General features: G+C 33.3%; 1 protein-coding gene across 1 annotated transcript in view; it reads left to right on the top strand.

Moving 5' to 3' along the window:
- Window positions 1-21,718, top strand: part of LOC107573079 (inositol 1,4,5-trisphosphate receptor type 1-like) — a gene marked incomplete at its 5' end in the record, with an annotated part of 94,693 nt that overhangs the window by 35,498 nt on the left and 37,477 nt on the right. Inside the window, one exon of the mRNA XM_016259518.1 lies at window positions 1,441-1,628. Within this exon, the coding sequence (XP_016115004.1) occupies window positions 1,441-1,628 (188 nt within the window). The remainder of the gene's footprint in view (window positions 1-1,440; window positions 1,629-21,718) is intronic.

Genomic DNA, 21,718 nt, shown 5'->3' with positions numbered 1-21,718 from the left:
TGTGAATAGCCTCCAGACACACCTGCTTAAAAAAGTCTAGCAGGTGTGTTAAAGCAGAAATGTAACCCTGGACCACAAAACCAGTCTTAAGTCGCTTGGGTATATTTTTAGCAATAGCCCAAAAAAAATTGTATGCGTCAAAATGATTGATTTTTCTTTTATGCCAAAAATAATTAGGATATTAAGTAAAGATCATGTTCCATGAAGCTATTTTGTAAATTGCCTACCGTAATTACATCAAAACTTAATTTTTGATTAGTAACATGCATTGCTAAGAATTCATTTGGACAACTTTAAAGGCTTTAAAATATTTGGATTTTTTTTTTGCACCCTCAGATTCCAGATTTTCAAATAGTTGTATTTCGTTCAAATATTATCCTAACCTAACAAACCATACAACAATGGAAAGCTTATTTATTCAGCTTTCATATGATGTATAAATCTCAATTTGAAAAATTGACCCTTAAGACTGGTTTTGTGGTCCAGGGTCACAAATGTCTTTAAGACAAACCGACTGCAGATGATAAGAAGATTAGGTTTGGTCAGTTTGACCCAAACTTAACAAAAAGGTAATTTTCTGCTGCACGTATACACAATTTAGATTTTATTTACTGCCATTTCATGCAAAATTGGTGACACATCTCATCAAAAAGGCCTGTTCAGGTTTTTAACACTGATTACAGTTTGATTTAGTTATAGTTCTTTACTGAATGATTCAATCTGAGATTTGGTCATCAATTGGTTGGATTTGATTCAATGATTTAATGAACTGAAAAAAAGGCAGCAATTATATGAGAAATGAACCTGTATTTGGACATAATTATAATAATTATAATTGATTATTTTGTTCCGTATTTAATTAAATACGTTTTCAGTAATTGTGTTAACATGCACATCTGACTAATATAAAAATAGTGTCATATTATCATTTATGTCATATAAATGCATTGACCTGATTAAGCCAATATTCCAGTTTCTGGTAAGATTTGTTAATGTTCATAAAAGAACTACCATTTATCTGACCAAAAATACAGTAAAAACTAATATTGTAAATTATATTGACAGTATTATTAAAATAAATATTCAAATGTTTGTGATATTTCAGATTTTCTTTTTTAATAAATCTGCATAAATGTCAACAATTCTGTGTTTTTCTGTCAATATGGGGTGCTGTGTGTACATTAATGAGGAAAAAAAATTAACTTAAATGATTTTAGCAAATGGCTGCAATATAACAAAGAGTGAAAAATTTAAGGGGGTCTGAATACTTTCCGTACCCACTGTATATATATATACTGTACATATGTGTGTGTGTATGTGTGTGTGTACTGTATATATGTATGTATATGTGTGTATGTGTGTATATATGTGTATATATACGTATTTATGTGTATATGTGTGTATATATATAATTTATATTAAATATTTCTTTATTTCCAGGAGCTGGTGGGGGTTCAGCAGGCAGTCGAGGGGAGGTGAGCCTGGCTGAAGTGCAGTGTCATCTGGATAGAGAGGGTGCGTCTGACCTGGTCATTGACCTCATCATGAATGCCACAAGTGACCGAATCTTCCAGGAAAGCATCCTGCTGGCCATCGCTCTGCTGGAGGGAGGAAACCCTGTCATACAGGTGAGATGAGCTCTCACTTCTCACTTTCATTTGAGTTACTCCTGTTTTACACATTACAAGAATAAGTTTAGCTTATTATTCTAATATTATGTTATTAATATGTATAATCTAATAGTTATTATTTTATATTCTACTTTTAATCTACAATATAATATCTAAAATAATATTTATTAGTATATTTATACATTTATTTATTTATTTTTATTTTATAGTAGTTTTGTTTAATTTTATGTTTTTGAGGGGTTGTTTTTATGCCTTACATGAGCTGAGCCTCTGTTCTGCTTTTAAAACTCTCATGTCATGTGCAAAGCCACAGTGTATTCAGATACTGTAGTAAACAATGATCTACAAAAACACAGAGACGATGTGGCACTTGTGTCAGCTGAGCCAGAACAGAATGACCACGTGAACTAAAGCATATGCAGAACCATTATCTGAATTGGTGTTTTGATGCAAGGTGGGGTTTTTGCATATCTCATATCTGCATAGGAAAGCCGTGTCCTTTCCTTTGAAATGCAGGGCATCCTCCTTTGGTGCAAAACAGGAAGAGGGAAAAGGAGCGCATGCATTGAATTGAGATAAGAAAACACCAATAAGGTCTCTGCAGGCGGGACAGTTAGCTCGGGTCACTGAGGAGTCAGTGGGTAAACTAAAGAAAACAGAAAGAGCTTGGAGACACAGATAGAGACAAAATGAGAGAGGAACTGAAGGAGTGCATAGAGGCTATTTTCAAAAACTTTCTTTTTAATGAATATATATTTATAGTAGGTTAAACTTACTAAAGTAGGCATTATTAGTAAGTACAGTAGTGTACTATAGTATCACATGCCCTCAATTATGCTTGTCACATGACCTCATGAAGCTGCATGTGTAATTTATTGTTGGCTATATATCATATTGGAAACAAAAATGGGGATTTTTAATTTTTGATATGTTTATTTTGTTTTGTTTTTAAAAGCGTCTTTATATTTGGCAGTTTGATCAAATAATAACTTAAGTCAAGTAAAAGTTTTGGAACCAAAAAATATTTGGCTTGTATCGTTTTTCAATCGAGTTCAAGTTTATTCGTGTAGTGCTTTTGACAATACATACTGTTTCAAAGCGGTAAATGCATGTTTCACGTTGCAATGCATGTTTATTTGCAATATTTTCATCACTGAAAATGGAAGTTCACATTTAACACATTGCATTCTGGTAAACATAATTATTTTAGCATAATTGATATACTATGGTAGTTTTTATATTTTGTATTTTCCATTTTCATTTTCATTCAAGTTAAAGGTTTAGTAATTTTTGTTTCAGTAATTTAGTAAAAAATAGTTTTTGTCATTTTTAGTATTTTGATTTTTTTTAAATGTCTATATAGTTTATTTCAGTTTTAGGTTTAGTTATTTTAGTACATCAAATTAAATTTAAACTAAAATGAGAAATGTTGTTTTGTCAACTACCTAAAATAAAATAAAAAGCGTAAGGTTTAATATATTGTATTTCAGTTATTTATTTCAAGTATTATTTTATTTTATTTTTTATTTTTTTAGTTAAGAAAAATAACCCAGCTTAAAAAAATACTGCACATTTTGGCAAAAGTAGTAATCTGTATATTTTATGTGTACAGAAAAAGTGCATTGTCTGATAATGTTATTCAGTGACACTAAGGCAAAGCGAGCGCTCAGATCGTCAATTGGAGCAAGTCCAGTTCAGAGCAGGGCCACACGTCACTGTCTGCAGACACCCAGCCAGGGGTTTAGCGGGTGCAGTGTGGTTGCTATGGCAACCTGGCAAATTGCTAGGCTCGATGCGCGGTTGCGCATGGACGGGAAGGGTGATGCACGGCAACGGAGACAGTCAATGTCAAAGAAGGGATGGCTTTTCCAATTGTAGAGCAATTCGATTTCCCGGACTGGCAGGGCTGGTTTCTGTGCTCACGTATGTGTTTTGCGTGGGTGCTTTTGTGAATAGGCGCGTTGCATAATCAGCCCTGCTATTAGCATAGGCATTCTACTTGATGATACTCCGGCTTCTCAACAGGAACACGTAGAGGCGCTCACATGACTAGATTACATAAGCCAAGCCCGTGGTGAATAATGCAGAAAACGCTCTTGACAATTCGGTGTCTGTGCTAAATGGGTCAATGTGTTCTTTTCTGATTGAGAGAGACAAAAAGAGAGGAAAGTGATTGAGAGGGACACATACAGGTACACACAAAGAGATAAAAGTGTCCGTAATGATGTGAAATGCCCATAATCAGAGGAAGTAGAGCTTTGTTCTCATTATCACTACAATGTGCCACCTTTGTTTACCTTATCAAGGTTAATGGAGTGAATATAAACTAAACCTGTCAAGAATATGCTTGGGTCATATTTCACCTCAAAATCAAATGAAAATAAGTCAAATAATTATTTTGCATGAAAATGAAACCTGTATTTAGGACTATTTTAAAATGACTTACATAAATGCATTAAATGCATCATTTTGCTGTTGATATTTAAAGGGACAATTCCCCCAAAAATGAAAATTCTGTCATCATTTACTCACCCTCGAGTTGTTTCAAACCTGTATGAGTTTATTTCTTCTGCTGAAAACAAAAGCAGATCATTTGAATAATATAATATAATATGCTTTATACAATTTTAGTCTTTATCCCAAACAAACCCAGAACAGACTAAGAAATGTATTTATTTAGTTTAACAATTTATTTAACAGTCATTACAAATAAATATAAAAAAAGAACTCAATAAACTTAAGAACATAAAATAAAGTTATAGTTAAATTAAATTAAATTAAATTAAACAATAGAAATAGTAAATTAAATAAAAAAATTATTAAATATTATAAGATAAAAAAAACAGTTAAATAACACAATCAAAGATACCAGAAAATTACAGTTAACAACTATAAACACCGTTACTCCCAAGAGAGTGAATGTATTATAGAAAAATATGATTATATGGCCAGACATAGAAATATGAATATTTAATTGAATATTTTATCTTTTCCAAGTGCAAATGCAACATTTAAATACCGAAGCCAATGCACTGCTTTAGTAAGATACAATGATAATTTATTACAGTCAGCATAAAGACAATACAACAATCATGATCTATAAATGCCATGTAATGATATACTGTTATTGTTTTCACATTACAGTGATCATAATGATATTTTTCACATTATGATAATTAGAATTGAAATTAAATGTGTTTAATTTCAATGAAAATAATTTTACAGTGCAAAAAAAATCTATAATGGTCCTAAAATAGAATCTCTCTTTATTCTTGACACGCTATATGAGATTCACCCACCGATTCTTTAATTCCCAATAACATGTTACAAACCTGTTGCGCTTGTCAGCATCAACCTCAGTGCATTGGGTTAGATTGGTTAAGCATTCTTGCAGCACTAAAAGGGTTTTGTGGATAACCTGCATGACACATTTGCAGCCGGTTTGCAGAGTCATTTGGGTGTCTTTTGAAGGATGTGAAGAAACCACATGAAAGAAAGAGAGAACTGGGGGTAGTCTGCACTTTAAATGTATATGTGTGTGTGTGGGGTAACATTCTGTTGTGTTAACAGGGGATTTACGGAGTTTACTCATTGTAAATCAGCTTCTTTTAAGAGGATTTATTCTGCTGTCCTCTGCTACACCTTTCTCAGTAAATGCTCTCGGTTCGCAAGTTCTCAAACTCCAGATTCACTTAATTTTAGGCCAAAATTACACCCAGAATCAAATTAAATAAACAAGAAGCCTATTTTAGGTTATTTATTTATTTATTGTGACACATTATATTTTATTACATTGTTATATATTTTATTTTATCCTATATAATGTTTTATTATTTTATATTATTAAATAATTACATCATATTTAAATTAGTAAAAAAAACGGCATCATTTAAATAATTCTAATTAAATTAATTCTAATTAAAGATCATATTGCAGTGAAAGGTGTATGTATTAAAAATAAATGAACACACAATTAAAGCTAAATTTAAGTGAAATTAAAATAATGAAAATAATGCCACACTTTAAAAAAAAAAAAATGTAATTCCTCAAATATGGGGAATATAATTGTAACTTCTCATTTCTATTTTGAGGTCAGATGTAACCCAGACATGTTTTCAGGAGATTTCAAATATATAAAAATTTGTGAATTCAGATTGTGCTTTGGAGATGCTTCTTTTCCCTAAAGCATTTTGGTAAGAACATGGACTTGTCAAATCCTTGGAGGTTTGCTAGATCTTATCTCAAGGGTCTTGAAAGGTTAGTTAAGTCAGTAAGCGCAGCATCGTCAGCATGACATTGATAAAAGGAGCCATGTGATTGGATGACTGTACTGACTGGCCTGCTTTGGATGCAGAAGTGAAACGGGCCGAACAGCGAACCCTGGGTTTGTGGATTTGGTTTGACGTATTATGCAAAGAATGTGCAGGCAGATCAAGGAGTAATTCTAAGCAAGGATGCTCTTGCTGATGTAAGTTCTTTGGTTACTGTAACGTGAGCTATTTTGGCACAGGGTTCTTCAATCCTGATTGATAGATGGTCAGGCAGGTTGATAATTGGCTTAACGCTGCAAAACTATTCTCATGAAAAGAAGAAAGATATCAACTTTAAAGCTCCTCATTAGAGCCATACAAGTGGTCTTTTGTGGCGCTGAGCGAATCTGAAACATATCAGAGGATGAATCGCATTACTTTAGCTTGAATAATATTTCCTGGTTCATGCACAGAGAGGCATTTGTTTGGAAGCTGCACAACAACACAAGCCAATTCCCCTCCGCAATTTGTTTGTTTACAAAGGTATTCTGGGGTGGTCGTCAGGATATAACACATTCTGTTACCAGGGAGAGGGATATAGAGATGGAAGCTGAGGAGAGAGAGAGAGGTAATGGAATGAATAATAGGGAAGCAGATAGATTATGCAAAAGTTGAGGGCAGAGCGAGCGAAGCAGGCAGAGAGTACTGGGAAGTGTGTTGGTGAACACAAAGAGAAGTGGGACAGGGCAGACCACACGCTGTCTAGCCTCCCCAACGTCCAGATCTGTGTGAAAATGTGTATCTGTATAAGTGTGTACATTTGCTCATAGCTGTACCGCATGCCTAATATGGACCGGCTACTACAATACAGTAAGAACAAGGGACTTTCCCAAACAAGAATATTGTGCAAGGCTGCTTTTGCATGGGCAGTGCCGATCAGTGGCACTAAATTTTGTCGCTGTGCACAAACTGACCTGGGCAACGAGATTCATCTCGCTCCATTTAGCCCTTGCCGTTTGTTTCAGCAGTTTCAGCAAAAGCCTGCCATTGTATTTTTTTCACTCATTTGTTATGGTGATATGTTGTTTAATGTTATGATGAAAAGAGCTGAGAGGCTGTCAAAAAGATGTTCCAGTTTGTTTTTATTCAGTATAATTTATACATTTATTAATATAAACGGTAGCACTTTACAATAAGGTTCATTAGTTAACATTAGTTTTAAGCATGAACAATACTTCTACAGCATTTATTAATCTTAGTTCGTTAATTACATTAACTAACGTTAACTAATTGAACCTTATTGTAAAGTGTTACCATATAAACTACTCTTCAAATAAGAACATTTTGTTTTTTAAAGAAATGTATACTTAAATTCAGAAAGTATGAATTAGATTGATCAAACGTGACAGTAAAGACTCTGATATTGTTAAGGAAATTCATTAAATACATTCCTGAAAAATGTATTTCCACAAAAATATTAAGCAGTATGATAAAAATGCTGAAAATTCAGCTTTGGCATCATATAAGAAAATGAGATGCATCTGTGATGTTTATTTAATGTATTTTTTTTTTTTACAATTTAAATAATATTTCATTTTATTTTCTTTCTTTTATATGATATTTAATCTTTTTGTAAATGTACGACACTGTGCTTTATAAATAAACTTTGATTTGATTTACAAAAAATATATATTTTATGAAATGATTGCCATCTGATCAATTAAAAAATTGACAGCTTCATTGCTGTATGATATTTTTATGTGCATCATTAATGTCACCAATTCTAATGGCGATCACCTTCAACACCTTAGCATTGTCGTGCCTAACTTTGCACTAGCAAACAATTCAATTTAAATGTCATTTTTAAATTAAATTAAACATTTTAATTATATTACTTTTTTTAAAGAATTGTTTAATCTAGTTTCATTTTAAAATCTCAAAATTTGCATTTGGCATGACTAGGCCTCAAGTCTGCGTTGATCATTGCTATTCCTAAACCACCCACCAGAGTCATCTGAAAGTCTCAGGCTGCCATTGAAAAATTATGAGGTCACAGGATACACGAGATCCAATTTCACACCCTCGAAGCGGCCCACAATGAACTGAATAGACATAATTAGAGAGCATGGAAATAATCATCCTGAATTATGAATCCATTGGCGCTCAGCTCAAATACAGGCCTGTATACTTCCAGCTCTATACTGTAAAACCTCCAAGCCAGACAGAAGTCGGAAGGGCAGACGGGACTTCATCTGTGGTGAGTAATGCTCAAGTAGGAGTGGGAAGGAGCGAGAGACAGCGAGAGTACAGTGCAGAAGCAGAGTGTGTGAGAACAGCAGAGTTCTGGATGACCCGTGACGCCTCCGCAGCAAGTGGGCAGCAAGCCTGAGAGCTATTCACACAGACGTCTCCCGCTCTATGACGTCAGCGTGTGCATGCCTCTGTGACAGAACGATGTAAAATACTCACATCAAACATTCAAGAAGATCATATATATACTCACAGAGCCAAAGTCCATTTATAAATATACGGTCATTAATAATCAACCTGTTTATATGCAGCATGTCAAAGATTGCGCAAGGGAGTGGAAAACAAACACAAGGCCGCCATGAATTTGCCATTAGGGTTTTTTTTTCCTGTCGTTGATTATTATTGGATAAATCTTTGGTGAATTGCATGGGTCAAATTTCATTTTTTGAGTGCAAAAACACAATGCTGTTGATTAGTTGAAATTATTATTTTATTATTATGCAAGCAGAAAGCAAACCGCAGAGTGATATGAGAAATGTGTAAAATTGGTTGCAGTGGACAAAGATAATTGAAGTAGCTTACCCATCATTATACGAAAATATCTGACCATAGAATGTCACGACTGACCAATCAGAATCAAGTATTCCAGAGACCCACATCTTAAAGGGATAGTTCTAGTGTTGTTAAATATAGTGTTGTAAAATATTCATTTAGTCATTATTTACTATGCCAAGCAAGGTAAACCAAAAGATTGAAGGGTGATTCTTACAAAAACTGTATTTTCTGCAAGTCATTTAGTCATTATTTACTATGCCAAGCAAGGTAAACCAAAAGATTTTCTGCAAACTTATTTCAAGATAATTTTAGATGCGTTTTCAAAAAAGGACATGTGGAGACTCCGTAAGGACACCAAAGAACCAAATGATAGAAGAAGTTCATGTTATTGATACATTTGTGTACACCAAAGCACACATTAAAAAAAGAATTCATAGTGTATAGTGCAGTAGACAAGCCGAGTTGCGAGTTGAATGATTCACTGAAAACGCAAAGCAAGTCTCTGTTCTCTCTGCCATCGCTGATGTATCAGCCTGGTTTTCTTTACATTAGTGCTGTTTTGGACTGATTGTTTGAATGCATTCGCTTACTGGATCATTGGACTGAAAACTTTCCTGGAGTTTAGTGGTTAATGTGATCTGAAGGCAAATAGAGAAGTGAAATCGAGTAAAAGGTTTACAATAGAAATTGTGCTTCAGTAATTTTGTGTTAATTGTGTTTAACTTATTTTAACATCATAAGGATTTTTGAATTAATCACATGCGTTAACGCATTGACAGACCTAATGTGTGTGTGTGTGTGTGTGTGCATATATATATACTGACAATTAGGCAGTAAAAATGCTTTTTTTTGTAAAAGTACATATATTTATGTAGTGTGAAGTCTGATGTTTGAGAAAATATAAAGGGTCACTAACTTTGTCAATTCTTTCACAATTATTATTTTTTTTTTTACATTTTTACATAACTGTACTGTCAATTTGTCCTATGTGACATAGCAAAAAGTAAGAAACCTCTTAATAAAATACAAATAGCATGAGAGAGATTTATATTCATTGTTAGACAATTAATTTCATATAGTGTTATTTATTTAAAGGTGACATGTCATGAAAATCTGACTTTTCCATGTTTTAAGTGCTATAATCAGGTCCCCGATGTATCTACCAACCAAGAAAACGTGAAAAAGATTAACCCAGTAACTTTGTTTTGGTAAGCCTTTTTCTGAAAGAGTCTGAGAAAACCAGTGTGTCTGATTTCACTCCCTTGGTGACGTGGCAAAGGGATCTCATTATAATATTACCGCCCCTTAATCTGTAAACTTCCACTCACGGCGCCATCATTTTGATTTCGCAAGCGACAACGGTGTACCAGTTCTAATGCCAAGGCGAAAGCTTGAGCAAAACATGCTAACTGTTCTGTCTTTGTCTGCACAGACGAGCACAGAACACTGTTTAGAGTCCCAGCCTCAGAGGACACAAGACAGCAGTGGATTTATTGATTTATTTACTGTATATTGCTGCTGCCACACAGATCTAAAATAACCATGCGATTTATTTCCCAGCTGTTTACCTTCACAGACATAACCGACTGTTTTTGTAACTCGTGTGTTTTAACGTAAACTTGTGTGTGAATGAGAACTTAGTTTAGTACTCACATGCTGTGACAGCCGCTTTCTGTGCGTGTGCTTCGGATGTGTGCGCTCAGAAAACCTTATATCTGAAGTTTAAACTCGTATGGTTTAAAACGCATGATTTCAGCGCGATAAACATGATAATCAGAACCAAAACAGATGTTTTTAGCAGGTACAAGCTGTAATGGTGTAGCTCTATTCTGGAAAAGGGGGCGGGGAGCAGCAGCTCATTTGCATTTAAAAACACAGGCCCCCGAAAAACAACTTGTTTCTGCTTCCACTCAAAATAGGCATTTTCAAAATTATATAATAAATGATCTGTGGAGTATTTTGAGCTGAAACTTCACAGACACATTTTGGGGACACCAGAGATTTATATTACATATTGTAAAAAGGGGCATAATATGTCACCTTTAATAAATGACTTGACTTGTTGGACATTTTCAAGACAAACTTTGTTGTCATCCGTTCAAAACCGTGCTGAAAATTATACCATTTTAAGATGAGTGATGATTATACTGTATCTCCCCTACTGCATTAATCAACTGTTTTATAAAACAAATCTGTGGTTCTTTTATGTGTGTCACACTAATGGACAGAAATGGTAGTTATTGCTTTAAAGAGAAGGTGAGAAGTATTACATTAAAGTATTTCTATTTAACTTTCTGGATTATGTAATCTGATTTTGTAATCTGATTAAGTACTTGTAATTAGATTTAATTACATTTTAAAATACTCATAATTAGACTAGTTTCTTTTTTATTGATTACATATTATTCACACAATAGCAATAAATTATTCATAATGTATTGATTCTCCCTAATTCCTCTTTTTCATCTTTGAAATGTTCCTTTCTAAAATAGCCTATCGCTTATATACACTCAGAAAGTCTTCTAGTTTTGTGGACATTGACACAGAGATCAGTCATCAGTCAGGCGGCTACACAGCATTTGACCGCTGGATTTACAAAATCAGTTCAGGTTTAAGAAGTATTTTAACATCGCATCAAATACTGATGAACATGTTAATTAAAGATTATTTAACCATGTATTACTGGATGGCTTTTGTCTTTCAAACCCATTAAAATGAACAAATTAATGTTATGTCTTCTTTACATGAAATGCAGGCATTTCTTAACTTTTTTTTGTCAGCTAAATTTCTTTCACCTGATATATTTACTTGAAGTTTACTTGAGATTTTAAAATTGATATTTTAATATTTTTTTGCATGTTCACGGTTCTATGACGGTGGGTAATGGTGACCTGACATGCAGATAAACAAATAAAATATTTCATGTTTTAGTAAGCGTTATTGTTATTTTAAAATAATTAATATATTAATAATTTAAAATAATTAAAATAATAATTTTACATTTTTATGATTTAATTAATTATTAGATTTTCATTAAACTCACAAACCCCCTGCAGTTCCTTTAAGAAGCTTAGTTTGGGAAAGCTTGATGTAATGTTTAATTCACTTCATGATGTTAATAACAAATAATATATTTTCTTCCTCTTTGTTTTTTTTTTTTATATCAATATGGTACAAGATTATCTTATTCAAATCAATGTGATAAACGAGTTAGGTCAAAAGTAATCAAAATGTAATCTGATTATATTACCTAAAATGTATAAAATAATGGATTACGTTACTAACTATAATTTTGTCATGTAATTTGGAATCGGCAACACACAAAATAATTTTCATCAACAAAATTTGGCTAAATATGACTGATATTCAAACTATATTCATTAAGATTTTTTAAAGTATATGGCTACTCTTTTTAAGGCATAATTTTGATTGTATTTACTTTCTGCGTTGTTTTCTAGGATCTCCTCCCTTCTGTGTGGAACCCTGTTCATTTCTGTGTCCTCTCTCTCCCTCAATTCTTTCTGACTCAAAAACAAAGTATTGCATTTTATACTTATTTTCATGACACTTTATAACAGTACAAGCAAAAACATCAGAAAATAGTTTGCAATAATTAATGTAATTATTGCATTTAAGAACACTGAAAATGTAAAAAAATTATAAAAGGAGTTTAACAAATCTTATTTAATTATTTAAAATGCTTCTTAAAGAGGCCTTGTGCTCTTGTGTGACGTCTTTGTCCTCATTATCTGTCACGCCAAATGATGTTTCAGCCTTTTGTGTCAGTTTATGACCTTGTTATTTCTAGCTAACCTGTAATTAGCAGATGGCAAGACACATTTGCATAATTTTCCATGATTATGTAGTTAACATACGCTTTTAGAAATGTATGGATGGAAAACATTATTGCCATTTACTAAAATAGACACTTGTAAAATTTTGCCTGAGGTATTTATTAACATGTTTATGCTTTTCTTTTTAATTGATAAAAGTTGCAATTTATTGAACCATGCTTGAGACTAGGGCTGCACGATATATGGTTTCAGCATCGATATCGCGATGTGTGTGTCCGCGATAGTCACATCACAGGATGTGCGATGTTTAGTATAGCCTACTGATCATTATATTTATACTGATTGTTTTATTTGCTCACACACAGACACGATGTCTACACCGGACGCGAGATACCCATTTAGTAGCAGAGCTACTGCACGTGATTTTCAGTGCTGGAAATCCATTTATCCTTTGTTGAAACTTCCGCTTCGTCGTGGAGAGCGCAGGTCACGGTTGCTCAGCAATGGCAGACGCCACGAAAGCGCAAGCTCCCGAGCGCTTTGGAAAGAAGGAGAAAGCGGCGCGACTGCCGTTTTCCATGCGTTTTTAGGTGATATGTGAACAGCCTCAAAGTCTGTTTACACTGGACGCGACGAAGCGAGCGTTGCCAATCATTTGAACTTTGTGTCAGTATACTGATCGTTATATTTATACTGATTGTTTTCTTTGCTCACACACAGACACGGTGTCTACACCGGACGCCACAGCTGTACAGAGATACCCATTTTAAATACTTTTAGTAGTAGAGCTACTGCAAGCGATTTTCAGTGCTGGAAATCCGTTTATCCTTTGTTGAAACTTCCGAGTCATCGTGGAGAGCGCAGGTCACGGTTGCTCAGCAATGGCAGACGCCACGAAAGCGCAAGCTCCCGAGCGCTTTGGAAAGAAGGAGAAAGCGGCGCGACTGCCGTTTTCCATGCGTTTTTAGGTGATATGTGAACAGCCTCAAAGTCTGTTTACACTGGACGCGACGAAGCGAGCGTTGCCAATCATTTGAACTTTGTGTCAGTACGTCATAAAGAGAACGCGCCGTCAGTTTACTGTTGGGGATATGTTGTGCCGCGCCGCATCCAGTGTAGACAGACAGCATCACTGATTATAATGGGTTCATTGTATTTTGTCGCGTCGTGCCTCTCGCGTCCGGTGTAGACACGGTGAGAGACACGGTGAGAGCCACGCAGATGCACGTGAACACTCATTTCTGTTCACTTCTGCGTCTATTTGTGCCTGAAATACTGTGCTCTGCGAGTATCCTTGTAAACGCAGTTGCTTATGGCTTAGGTGAAGGGAAACAATTGAGAAAGTAACAGTACATTTGGTTTACAGCAGTTTAATGTTCCTTTCTGAGGTTATGAATGTTTAAGGAGGCTTTCTGTGTTATGAATGTTAATCAAACAACAAAACACAAAGAAAAATCACTTTTGTAGCTAGCTTTAACACAGATTTATTAGATTGAATTATACAGTGAAGACTATGCAGTGTTATTTTACATTTGATTATTCAATTTCTGTACCTGAATACTGTTAGACTTACCTGAAAAATATAAAGCACTGCTTATTTCATTTGTATCTTTGTTCTGTTATATTTATCACTGCTTGTAATTTGTTTATTTCCTACGATGATTTACTCGCCTACAACAACCCCAATCATTTTTTCTAAATAAACTATTCAAGTCATGTGGTGATTTTTGTTTTCATATCGCAAAATATATCGCAGAAAAATAAAGAGTTTTTTTCCAATATCGTGCAGCCCTATTTGAGACCGTCACACCATAGGACAATTTTAGGATTTGGCTCAAAAATTTAAAAAATCGAATAACAAGGCAGCTTTTATAACAACTGATCCATGCAGGACAAAGAAATGTTTAACCATTTAATGCTTTTTAAAAAGTTGCAATACTAATTATACATTTTTATCTTGTGTGTGTACAGTATATATATATATATATATATATAATAATTAAAAATAAAATGAATAAAAATAATTAAATGCAATTAAAATGAAACTGAAAATATAGAAATAAAAGCTAATAAAAAAATATATATATAATCCTAAGTAATTTAAATAATTTACTCACCCTTTTTTGTTGTGTGCTTTTGTTGTTTTGGATCCAATTTACTTTAATTTTAATTATTTAAACTTTATTCAAAATATCTTCTTTTGTGTTCCATGTACTTTTCTGTTGCGTTCAAAAGAAAGTAAATCATACAGGTTTTGACATTTTCACATTTTGGTGAACTATCCCTTGAAGCATTCTTATTTGGCTTTACAACATTATGCTGCATCTTCGTCTGTTTTAAAAAGAGAAAGTGACATTCATTTGAATGCAGGAGATGTGCCACGTGCATGTTGCCGGCACAGGCGTGCGCACGTATGGCTCGGCGATTTCCTGAGAAAAGTATAAATAGAAATGTGTTCCCGGCTCCTGGGAGAGGAAAGAAGGGTCTCCATCCTTGAGCCTTAGAAACTGGCCCTCAGATTGGGATCCAAAGTCCCAAGATCCAAAGATTTTTTTATTGCAGATGTCATCATCTGCTCGGGTTCTGACTCGTGGCTGCATTTTGAACCTCATCATTGATGTTTAAAAGACAGGAGATGCAGAAGAATGGCAATATTGCACTTTTGAACTCAAAACCTTGGCTTACTTACTATAGTCAGGCCTGTTATGTAATGTTGGAAAAATGGCGTCAGGTGTAGCGGGACACAAACTCAAACTGGAGGACTCCTCCCGAGGTTTCAGGTCACACCCCGCACCTGTCACCTGCCACATAAGTGCATGCACCTCGGTTAAACATTAGCTTTTGACCTACATAACAAACACCCAATGTGTGTGTGTGTGTGAGGGGGAAGTGTGTTTGTTAATTCCATGACCTATAAATATTTACACACTTTGTCAGACTTTGTCACGGTCTCTGTTGTCCTTGGAGATGTTCTGTGCACTTGAAGTTAGACGTGTGCATAGCTCTGTTTTTGCCCACGGCCCTCTTGGTTACCGTAAACTCCAAACAGCCCCTCAAGACACGAGCAGACACACACGAGCGTAATGAAGAACAGCAGGTGTGGGTGCTATTACTCTAGGCATGTGAGAGTGTGTCTAAAGCTGACCTCGGCTGTATTTACATCCAGCTTATTTAACCCTGTAAAGCCTGACATGAAATAATATTCAGATTTTTATTTTTTTTTTAAATATGTTTAAAGGAGGTTTATTGAAAGGCTATATATATATATGTATATATATATATATATATATATATATATATATGTATATATATATGTATATATATATATATATATATATATATATGTATATATATATATATATATGTATATATGTATATATATATGTATATATATATATATATATATATATATATATATATATATATATATATATATATATATATATATACACGCACAAAGTTTGGATTTTTTTCTTTGAGTATCATATTTGATACATCAGGCTTTTATGGCTCATATACAGTATGATATAGTAAAATATGTATCTTATACTCTAGGAGGAAGAAATACCTCTTTATTCAGAGGCCTAAACTGAGCAAAAAACACCACACATAGAATAAAAACAAACACGTTCATTTTTATTCTATGTGTGGAGAAAATAAAATCTGTTGGAAAATAAATTGTATAAATGAAAATAAATCAGAAAAATAAATTACAACATAATATAGAAAAAATGCTATGTAAAAAAAGATCATCAAATGCACATAAATATCAGTTGTCACTCTAAGTCTTCCAATAATGTCTTAGTTATTTGTTTATTTATTCATTTATTTCTACAAATGTTTTTATTTTTTGCATTTATTTTTATTATTTTTAAAATTTTAAATTATATTATGTATATTTAAATTATTATTAGTTATTTTTTTTTTTAGATTTATTTGTTTTTTATATATTTTTATTTAATTATACATTTATTTTTTTATAAGAATTTATTTATTGTTTTTGATTTATTTGTATTTGTTTATGTATTCGTTTATTTTTCTACAGTTTTATTTCTGCATTTATTTTTATTAATTATTTTAATTTTAATTTGATATAACTTAATTATGAATGATATTATGTATTTTTTTATTATTATTAGTTATACATTTATTTGTTGTGTATTTTATTTGTATATTTATTTGTTTATGTATTCATTTATTTTTCTACAGTTTTATTTATTCATTTATTTTTTATTAATTAATTTTTTTATTATTCAATTAAATTTTGAATTATATTATGTATATTTCAATTATTATTAGTTATACATTTATTTGTTGTGTATTTATTTTATATATTTATTTGTTTATTTATTTTTCTACATTTTGTCTGCATTTATTTTTTATTAATACTTTTTTTATATTTAATTTTGAATTACATTATATGATGTATATTTCAATTATTATTATACATTTTTTGGTTTGATATTTTTTACTTAATTATACATTTATAAATTATAAATTATATTGTCAATTATACATTTATTTTTTATTTTATTCTATATATTTATCTTTACCTTTAAACTAACAGTATAGCTATAATATATTTTAAGTTGACTTCAGCTGTGGCTAAGAAGTTAAAGTTTAGCTAAATGTTAATAATAATGGCTAATCAGAATCAGAATCAGAATGAGCTTTATTGCCAAGTATGTTTACACATACGAGGAATTTGTTTTCGTGACAGAAGCTCCACAGTGTAACAGAATAACAGTGACAGAACAATAAACACAGATAATAAAAAATAGAACAAGTAAATAAGGAATAAAAATATATAAATTGACAATTGTATGTGCAGGTATATTACAATAGACAGTTTTGTATGTACAGGTATATTATGTAGACTGTAGACTGAGTATGAGTGTTAGATGTGACGTGACGTGACGTGACATGTGGCCAAGTATGGTGACCCATACTCAGAATTAGTGCTCTGCATTTATCCCATCCAAAGTGCACACACACAGCAGTGAACACACACACACCATGAACACACACCCGGAGCAGTGGGCAGCCATTTTTGCTGCAGCGCCTTGCTCCTCAGGGCACCTCAGTCGTGGTATTGAAGGTGGGTGAGAGCGCTGTACATTCACTCCCCCCACCTACAATCCCTGCCGGTACGAGACTGGAACCCGCAACCTTTGGGTTACGAGTCCGACTCGCTAACCATTAGGCCACGACTTCCCCCACGAGTGATGATAGTGTTAAAGGCAGAGCTGAAGTCCACGAACAGGATCCTCACATAAGTCCCTGGTTTAGATGTTGCAGAACATAATGCAGTCCCATGTTGACTGCATCGTCCACAGACCTGTTTGCTCTGTAGGCAAACTGAAGAGGATCCAGCAAGGGTCCAATAATGTCCTTCAGTTTTCAAAAAGTTTTTCAAAAGACTACATGACCACAGACGTTAGAGCCACAGGTCTGTAGTCATTAAGTCCAGTAATAATAATGGCTTTGCAATACAACCATCATAGAGAACTTTAACAAACATTAATTATTAATTATTGTTCTTATAAACCAGTCTTGAAATGCAACATTCAGTTTTATACAATATGTTTCAGGGGTCCCTGTTCCGTCTTTTTATCCACTAGGGGGTCATCGGCCTAAAAAACCTCGAAGACTCCTGTCTAACACCTGGAAAACACTTTCCATGCTTATTTTCCCAACCTTTCCACTGTTTTGCTGTTTTCCTGCATGTGCGTCATATGGCAGTCAGGTGTTGACATGTTTACTGCGGCGACGCATCTGATGTGGCCGTCTTGTTTACAAGAGCAGTCATGAGACTTGCACATTTGAATGCCGTAATGCTATAAACTCCACTTCTCCTCTGCTCCAGAGTCTTGCATAACCTGTTGATTTGCTTTGCATTTGAATCTCTCGGAACGATTGGCTTCGTGTCAGGACTGCCTTCAATTAACTTCAGTGAGCAGCTTTTAACAAACAGGTCATTCACAGAAAGAGAATAAAGTTTTTTTTTTTAATCAAATGCATGTTGTCCGATGACGTCCTGAGGTTTACTGGATGTGCTGGAGCAGATGAATCATTTTTTAAGTACGTCTCCTTTGTGCAAATATGTGTGTGTGTTTGCTGCTGTGGGTGTGTTGCGTTTCTCATTCGCTCGCTGTTATTTGAAAGAGGCCTGAATGACTGCGTTCACTGTTAACCTGGAAAGAAGGCTGGTTATGTAACAAGCCTTCAAAACTGCCCCAGAATTCGGCTGATAACTTGCACTCCTTGCCCTCCCTCGTTGTGGGACGCATCACACACCCGCTCCGTGCCTGTTTGGCTTGAGAAAAGTGGGGCAGGATTTTCCTCTGCGCTCTTCTCCCCTCCTTTTTTTTCCCCGTGTCCCGTGCAAGCGTGCATGAGCAGTCTCTCACTGCTATCCCCTCCGCCACTCAGCTGATTACTGACTTATGTAAGGGGGAAAAAACAGAGTGAAAGTAGGACAGGATATACCAGAGAAAAACACTACATAACCAGCGGGACACTTTTATTCATAGAAGGAAGCTGAAAGTTTTCCTTTAATATTTACATTGGGATGTTGTATTATTAAAACGCAGTTCAATTTGGCAGCACCTAATTTTTGTGTTCAGCTGTGTGAATTGTGTGCTTGTGCTGCTTGTTTGTGAAATTGTGTTGACTGTGCCAGCCTTGTAGCGCTTGGGATGGCGTGGAGACAGATTGTGTAAAATCAGGTGAGCTGAGGGAGGCACTCCAGGTTATTTCCGTGGTAATTGCTGTGAGTTTGTGTGTGTGTCGGGCCGCTCAGAGAGGCTTATGTAACCGCAGTAGTGTGAGTCTGGCTGGCAGTAAACAGGGTGGAGGGGAGGGAGGAACGTGAGAACTCTGCTTAGGAGCATGGCTGTGCCGCGCTGCTGACTTAACTCCTTATGCACTGGCACAGGAGTGGCACATGAAAATGTATAATGGGAATCAAATTTTCCTTGACTATTTGAGATATAAGATTATACACAAGTATACAAGTGAAATATAAAATATTAATTAATTTAAATATAAAAAATATATAAAGTTAAATTTATATGTATAAAATAATTTAATTTAATATAAAAGTATTTAGAATTATTTATTATATATTAAACAAATGTGTGTGAGGTTGTATAATTTAACAGATATATATATTAGTGCTTAAGGATTCATCTCTATTTAAATTAGAATTTAGTGTTTGATAACTTTATTCAATTTCGGTATATTGCCTACTGGCTGAAGGGCACAGGTAACTAAAAGAGTTTATGTGAAGATTGTTTTAAGTTCACTTAAATTAAGTATTTTTTTTTAAGTCTAATAAATGTAAAAATGTATAGCTCTCAATTATACTGTAATATTGATTGGCTCTAGTCAATGCTTAAATATTAGGAATTAAAAAAAATTTAATAGAGACATCATGATAATCACCTTCAGTCATAAAAAAAGATGCCATTAAACAAATGTTAAAAATATACTGTCTTTGTGTTTTTTCTACATTAATTTGTAGTTTGAATGTGAAACTATTGCAATATAAAAGTATATTTAAAAAGTTTATTAAAAGTTTTTTTTAGATGAAATAGTTTTTTTTTTAAATGTGGGATTAATCACAATTAATTTAAGAAAAAAATTGGGATTAATTAGTTTCGTTTTTTTAATTGATTGACAGAGCTAATATATATAAAAGATTAAATAAATGTATATATATTTATTTATATATATATATATATATATGTGTGTGTGTGTGTGTCTGTGTGTGTGTGTGTGTGTATGTATGTACTGTATGTATGTATTAAATACACAAACAAAATATATATCTTATGAAAACTAATTTATAAAATTATACACACACATAATTTGTAATTTTATATATATATATAGTTTATAGATATAAATTTAACAACTAGATACATTTCATAAATTATACATACACACATATACAGTATAGTGAAGAAGTATCCATCCATCCATCCACATATATGAAATACACTAAATATATATTTGATAAACTAATATCAAAAAAATTATAAAATAAATTATACACACACACACACACACACATATATATATATATATATATATATATATATATATATTGTTTATATAAATTTAACAACTAGATAAATTGCATAAATTATTCAGACATGTGTGTATATGTATATATATGTATACACATAATATTTTTAGATGTAAAAAAGACAAAAAATTGTTTTAGTCAAATTCTTTATTCATTTTAAATGCATATTGTATTCAGTTCTGAAAAGAATGGTATTGCTTTTCCTGGTATTTGTGTGATTTGTGTTTAGATGACATGCTAACTCCAAACTATTGGAATCATTGAGTTCCATTTCATTCTAAAGGTCAGCGATAGAGATCATGAAAAACTAAATAATAAATTATCTAAAAAAACTTAACTAACTAAACTAAAAAAAAACAAAAAACTAAATTACATTTTTTTTTTTTTTTTTTCCTCCCTATCCCTCCACCGGTCTTTTTTCTCCCGTCTGACAGCGGACCGTCTTTAAGATTTTGCAGCCTTAGACGCACGTACACTATATACCCACTATTGTCTACTCAAGATGATGGCAAAATCTTTCTTTGTGTATCGGGGCTAGGCATTATGCAACTTTTCATAGGACATTCATAATGGGGCTGATTATCGTCATTGTCCTACTTTTCTAAGAGGAAATGTAGTTTACTTGTATGACGAAAATGTGCTTTTGTCCTGTAATGATTAGATGATTAGTCTCACAGAAGCAATCTGTTCCAGGGCCATAATTGCTTAATTACAGGTTGATTTTCATATTAAACATTTAGGAATTAGTTTTTTTTTTGGCAGCTTTTGTTTAAATTTAATTTAATTTAAGCCTTTTTACGCTCAAATTCTGTTGAAAAATGAAAAAATTCAGCTTTGCATCACAGGAATAAATTACATTTTAAAATATATTAAAATAAAAAAAGTTATTTTTAATTGTTATAATATTTCACACTTTTTTAAAAATGAAAAAGTCTAAAAATAAAAATAAACAGTCTTACCAACCAGAGCATGTGAGCGAAGCGAAGCGGTGTGACGCTCCGCTACGTTTTCCGCTCTATGGACTTCGCTCCGCTCATTCGCTCTAACCACACAAGCAAGCGCTCCGTTAATATTCCGCTCACGCTCGCCGTAATCCAATTCCCGCTCAGATCCCGCTCCGACATAAAATTTCTCTAGTAGGCCTAA

This window comes from Sinocyclocheilus grahami, unplaced genomic scaffold, assembly GCF_001515645.1.
Source record: "Sinocyclocheilus grahami isolate Dianchi unplaced genomic scaffold, SAMN03320097.WGS_v1.1 scaffold1863.1, whole genome shotgun sequence".
Lineage (NCBI taxonomy): Eukaryota > Metazoa > Chordata > Actinopteri > Cypriniformes > Cyprinidae > Sinocyclocheilus > Sinocyclocheilus grahami.
This window is presented reverse-complemented; position numbering and strand designations above follow the sequence as displayed.